The sequence below is a fragment of the Ochotona curzoniae genome, unplaced genomic scaffold (genome assembly GCF_017591425.1).
Source record: "Ochotona curzoniae isolate NIBS_2020 unplaced genomic scaffold, NIBS_Ocur_1.0 scaffold_3223, whole genome shotgun sequence".
Classification (NCBI taxonomy): Eukaryota; Metazoa; Chordata; class Mammalia; order Lagomorpha; family Ochotonidae; genus Ochotona; species Ochotona curzoniae.
Window position 1 is genome coordinate 2,855,050 of NW_024467108.1, and position 6,000 is coordinate 2,861,049.

At 57.8% G+C, this 6,000-nt stretch overlaps 1 protein-coding gene across 2 annotated transcripts in view; it reads right to left on the reverse strand.

The window, feature by feature from the left end:
- PDE2A (phosphodiesterase 2A) overlaps window positions 1-5,518 on the reverse strand; it is a 78,055-nt gene extending 72,537 nt beyond the window's left edge. For both annotated transcript variants that reach the window (XM_040964112.1, XM_040964111.1), the window contains exon 1: window positions 5,408-5,518. In XM_040964112.1, coding sequence (XP_040820046.1) covers window positions 5,408-5,478 — 71 coding nt within the window. In that variant the 5' untranslated portion in view covers window positions 5,479-5,518. The remainder of the gene's footprint in view (window positions 1-5,407) is intronic.
- Window positions 5,519-6,000: the final 482 nt, after the last annotated feature.

Sequence of the window (6,000 nt, forward strand, 5' to 3'; positions counted from 1 at the left end):
AACAGTTCTTGGTCTGCAGGCTATGGCGGAAAGCAGAGGAAGAGGACCAAAAGGGAAGTGAAGGAGAAAGGGCAAAGTGCTGAGTGTACTTCTGCTACCTTTGCTTTCTCCACTTCCACACATCCAGCCCAGGCTGCACAACTAACCCAAAGTCCAAGGCTAGTCAGGTGCCGTATGTGCTCTCAATACCCCTGGGTGGACTCAGACGATGGCATAGAGCGCATGCTTGCAGCTCTGCTTCGCCACTGCTTAGTTTCAAAGAGCCCAGCCCTCATCTTCCGACCCCTCTTCCTTGCTGCTTCAAGGCCCTTACCATTTGGGACAATAAATGTGGGAAGAGCAGGAGCCAGAATGCAAACAGACTATGTGGCTTCATCTCCCCACAACCAGCACAAACCAACTAAATACTCCCTGGGCAGGTGCTTTTTCCCCTCACGGATCCTCTATGACTTTATCCGGAGCAGCAGACTCTGGGGGAGGAAGGGAGGATTTAAGGAGATCATGGATGCACAAACAGGACCCAGGCAGCCAAAGATTCCCGAGTGAACACGTGAGGAGCCAGGATCACAGCTTCCACCAATCCCCACCCCCAAAACACACACACACAGAACACACCAGGGCTGAGCTGTGCTCTGGGCTGAGGCCACCTTGTTCTTGACCCCCACCAAGGCCTGCCCCTTCAGATCCCAGCAGCCCAGTGTGTCCTGCACAGTCTGCCCGTGCGACTTTGGGAGCCTACAGCTCCCAGGGTGCCACAGACTGCCATGGGCTTGGGCGGGGGCAAAGCCCTTCCTCCACTGTGTTCCCTGGGGATTGGTGTCAGCCCCTCCCCCAGAGCTGCTCAAGGTGCTCGCCCCCACGTCTCCCTTCCCAGCCTCCTTGCTTCTCCCACACTCGGTGACAGCCCTGGACTCCTCGCTCTGGTCTCCTCCTGCTCCAAATCTCTCTAAACATGTAGGTGAGTGTGGGCGACTCGGAACAGCAGCAGACACAGCCTTTATGAGCACCTACTGTATGCCTGGCTCCAGGCTCCTCACAACCATCCTGCCAGGAGGGCAGTGCAAGCTCCATTGCACGTGTGCATGTAAAAGGTCCAGAGAGTTTAAGCAACTTGCCCAGGCCCACACAGATACAGCACTCACACTGGCCCCTGCCCCTCTTATACCCTCTCTGTTCTCTTGCCAAAGCCTCCTCTGACCCCAGGGTAACCGAACCCAGAGGATGAGACCCCAGGGACTACCTAGCTGGGAAGTCCTCCCAGATGTCTGACCCAAATCCCTTCTGCTGCTTCAAGTTCCAGTCACCTTCCGTTTTTCAGGGAGGGCAGAAGGAGGGTGACTTCCAGGGGTTTCCAAAAGTGGGTCACATCACTGGGGACCTGGCCTTTTCCTAGGGAGTGGGCAGCTGAACAATGGAAAAGAAATGTGTAAATATGTCCCTGTGGCTAAATATATCCACCTCCCAGGAGTCTGTGCAGTCTGTGTCTCAGAGGAGCTGGGTGCTCGCTATGGCACTTCCAGGAGATGGAAGGGGCATAGCCAGTGTGGGAAGGGGATGCCAGGTGCCGGCTCCTTCTCCTGGCCCAGGCTGCCAGGCCCAAGCTGGCTGATTTGCATGGTGCTTTGCATTCATTTGCATGCCACCTTCTGGAAGGGGCCCACACTCAGCCACTGTCTCTGCCCTACTCTCAAGCAATGGCAGTGCTGGTGGCAAGGCACAGGGAGACACACAGAATGGCACTAAGTGCTGTCTGGAGTCTAGCCTCCATCCACCCCCCCACACTCCACCGGTCCACCCCCACCCCCCAACTCCATCTCTGCCCCCCACCCTCCATGGCACACCCCAGGCCCAGAGCTCCACTGTCACTCCCTGACTGTCAGCTTTGGCATATGGCACTCCCTCCCCCTAGAGCTGTTCCGGAGTGGACTCTTCCTTCCAAGACCAAGGCCACGCCTCCTCCTTCCACGTGGCCCCAGCTCCACCTGCTGCCTAGTGAATGGCTGCTGGACATGTGAGCGAATCCTGATCCTCACCTCTCCAGTCCCCTCATCTCCTTTCTCCCAGAGTGGCTTCCCTCGCCTCATTGGGATAGCTCCTGTGCCCATTCCCCCATCCTGTCCTAGGAGAGTTCCTCCGCAGCCTGGAGACTCCCTTCCATATGAGTGGAAAGTCCTTCGTATTGTCTTTCCTTCTCCCTCTTTTTTCCAGTCTTGCCTAGCTCCATCACTAGAGGAGCCTAACCTCAGAGGAGCAGGGCTTATCCCCTTTCAGGGAAAGGCTGCTTGTTCTCCCATGTTCCATCCAGGATATGCTTCTCCTTGTCTGAGGCATCGAGCCCAGAAGACCAATGACCCAGAATACAGAAAACAGAAAGACATAGGCCAGGCTGGGAGCTGGAGCCCCTGGGTCCTGCACATAGTCTGTGACACAGACACAGTCAGATATAACTATCCCAGGGAGAGAAGGGGTGAACACCCTGAGGCTTGGACAGATGTGCAAGTGTGCCTGGAGAGGAGAAAGCAATTGCTAGCAGGGTGCTTGAACGTGCTTGCTGCCTGCCCCCAAGGATCTCCTGGGCTGGCTGAGTAAGGGGCTCCTTACTCCTGGCTGTGCAAGGGACGTGGAGCAGGGGACAGCAGAGTTCACACCATACTTTTCATTTTATACCATTAAGCAGACATACTTCCCATGGGGTCAGAGAGAAGGGAAACTAGTGAGGGCTTCCTGGGGCAGGCATTCTATTCTGAAACCTTTTCCTAGCTCCATTTCCTATGTGGGCCTTTAGCCCAGCATCACAGACCCTAAAGAGTCTAACTCTTTCTACCTCCCTCTTCCTCTTCTCTGCACCACTCTTCTAACTGCCCTCAACTCAAACTCAAATGCTTTCTGTCCCTCAAACACACCACACTGCCTCACACCTGCCCACCTCTGCGAGCTCACTCCCTCTGCTTTTCCTCCAAGGTCTGGCTCAGACAAGGTCCCCTGGAACTCCCAGCTCACTGAGGGCAACCCTGAGTTCCAGAGTACACACATGGCTCCCACCATGGGTTAGGGCTCTCCTCCTGTGCCTCCCTCATCAGACCAGTCACTCCCTGAGAATAGGGGCAGGGTCCTCCTATGTCCCCAGGGACTGGCACAGCAGGCACCAAGAAGGCCCCGGGGGCAGGAGGTACCTTGTGGAAGGAAGGAATGAAGGGCTGCCACAGGTCTGGTGGGCACCCTCACATAGGCTAGCAGCAGCAGCAGCAACAGCCCAGGAGCTCACAGGCTCGGCTCACAGCAGCGGGGCCGACAGCAAGACTCCCAGGCTATTAAGGCTGAAGCGGGGGTGCTGCCATGAGCTGGGTCCCCACCCCCCACACCATTTGGCCAGATCCCAGCCAAGCCATCAGCAGCCCCGAGGGACAGGAGGCTGGAGTGGGAAGCAGGAAGAGTGGCAGGAGCTGTGTGGTGGGCAGGGGGACTGAGGTGGGAGGTACAGAGAGCATAAAGGCAATTAACCCTCCTGGGGAGGACAGCAGTAGGGGATTTGGGCTGATGAAAAGCTTCAGCCTCCAGGCAGAGGAGACTCCCCCAAAGCCATGACCTGGCCACAGGGGACCCTATAGCCCTGTGCATTCCTGCTAGAAGACCTGCCAGGGAGAGTTCTCTCCTGCTTCTCCCCTGCGCCCCCTCCCCAGCCCACCCTGAGCCACCTGTACACTCCCTTCCCCATCCTCCTCTCTCCAACATCTCCCTTCAAGAGGTCCTAGCCTCCTTAATCAAGACCCGCCCAGCTGCAGGCTTCCCTAACCCCTGTAGGGGTGGGCCTCCACATTGGCCTCGCCTCTGAGTGTCTTGTCCAGGCCGGTCTTCATAGCACTACTGACGAAGGAATCTAAAAGCCAAGTGTGACCACACCCCTCACTCCTATCCCTTACCCTGCCCAAAACTTCTCCCAGGCTCCCCCAGGACACACATGCCAAAGCCTCAGAGGCTCCTGAATACAGCCACAGTCTCCCCCCAGCTCTGACTTCCACCCAGCCTCCTCACTGCCTTGGGAACCTGCTCAGTCCCAGCCCCTTGGCTTGTGTTGTTCCACCAGCAACCCACCTGCTAGTGGATGTTGAGCTTTACTGCTTAATTATTCCCAGCCATTTTGCGTCTATAAGCTTAGGAGGCCCCGGAAGGCAGGACCATTATTGCCTATTTCTTTTCTAACTCTCCCTGCAGGGTGAAGAACGAATTGTCCCACGCTGGCTTCTGGAGGTGGCTCTACATTCAGCCAGCCCCTCCTTGCCTCAGTGGGCCCCAGTGTCCCAGCTATGTCCTCAGCCAGCAGGGGAAGGAACAGCCACCCCCACACACTAACACAAGCACCCGAACCACACCAGCAGCAGAATCTACACACACCTACCTACACACCCCCCACACAATTCGGTACACCAGTGCTGTGATCACACACACACATCCACCTACACACAGCAACACGACTGTTCATGCATTAACAAACCACTCACAATCATGAGTGCATTTGGAAGTGATCAAGCAACACGGGTTTTGAGTGCCTCAGCTTCACAGACACAGCACACACATGCATGCCAGCAGAGTCGACCCCCACACACACATCTACCCGCACCAACCTGCATTCATACTCTGACACGTGCCAACTCTCGCAGGCATGCAGGGAACACTGACAAACTCCAACAGACACCTTCCCATCCAGCTCTCGCATTCCAGAGCTCTCCGCTCCCCTGCACACACCCCACTTCCCCAACCCCATCCCCGCACGTGGCACACATGAGGCAGATACCCAGATGCCACTTTCCCATCAGTTCCGGCTCCTGCTACAAGACAGGTGCTTTTGGGGTAATGTTGTGTACAGGGGCAGTCCTGAACCCCAATCTCCAGCTCTTTGAAGGATGGGGACCCGCCTTCTGCTGCCCCCAGCCATTCTTTCTCAAACGTAGTCACTTACAGAGATACCTGCTTGGGCAGCTTGCTCTCTGCCTCCTTTAGTCCCACCCCTTCCCCCTGCCCGGAGGCTGTCCTTCTCCAGGGTCCTGAATCAGCCTACCTCACCTCCAAAGCACCTTGCAACTGCAGGCATCTCCGCCCCCAGCCCCTAAAGAAATGGTTCAGGCTGATCACCAGCCCCTCCCCCAGCCAGCCATCCCTTTTAGGGGACAGCAGTCTCACATGTTCTGGGCTGATGCCAGGCACTCTCACCCTATACAGGGAACCCCCGCCCCCAGGATGTAGTCCCCACCGCTGGGTGTCCCGGAGACAGATCGATCCTCCCACGTGGCTCCCGCTCCTTGTTAACCCCAGCGCCATGAACGAAGTCCCAGGACCCCGTTTGTCCTGGGCGCGTCTCACACTAGCATCGACTCACCCACGCAACCACACCCCAACCCCTAGTACTCACGGCTCAGCCGGTCGCGCTGCTGGGTACTGCTGGCTCCTGCAGAGGATGGAGTGGCCGCACGCCTGCCCCATCACTCCGCATCCTCCGCCTCCCCAGCCAGACTAAGGTGGCACCTCGCCCTGCACCCCACCCCCGCGCGTGGAGTTCTGGGCAGGGCGCCCCCAGCAGGCACAGGGACCACGAGCACTGGCCTTCCCCACCACCCCACTCAGCTTGGACTCAACACCCCAAGCCAGCCCTGCCTCTCCAGGCTGCTCCGCCTCTCCCACTGCCACTGCCTCTGCTGCTCCGCGCCTCTCGCTCTCCCGACTCAGGGAGGCGGCTGGAGCAGCTCTGATAATGCAGGAGGGGGAGGGAGCAGGGAGGAGGAATGGAGAGAGGCCCAGACAGAGAGGGAGCCCAAGGGAGGGGTGGGCAGAGACTCTGCCTGGGAGGGAGGCAGAAAGCCTCACACAGGGAGAGATGGAGACAGGCAGATGGAGACTGGAGGGAGCAGGCAGCACGTGAAGGTGGAGAGGAGAGGCAGTCAGAACGCGGGAGAGCCGGGAATGCAAGCCAGGGACCAAAGGCATAGGGAAGACACACACCCAGGG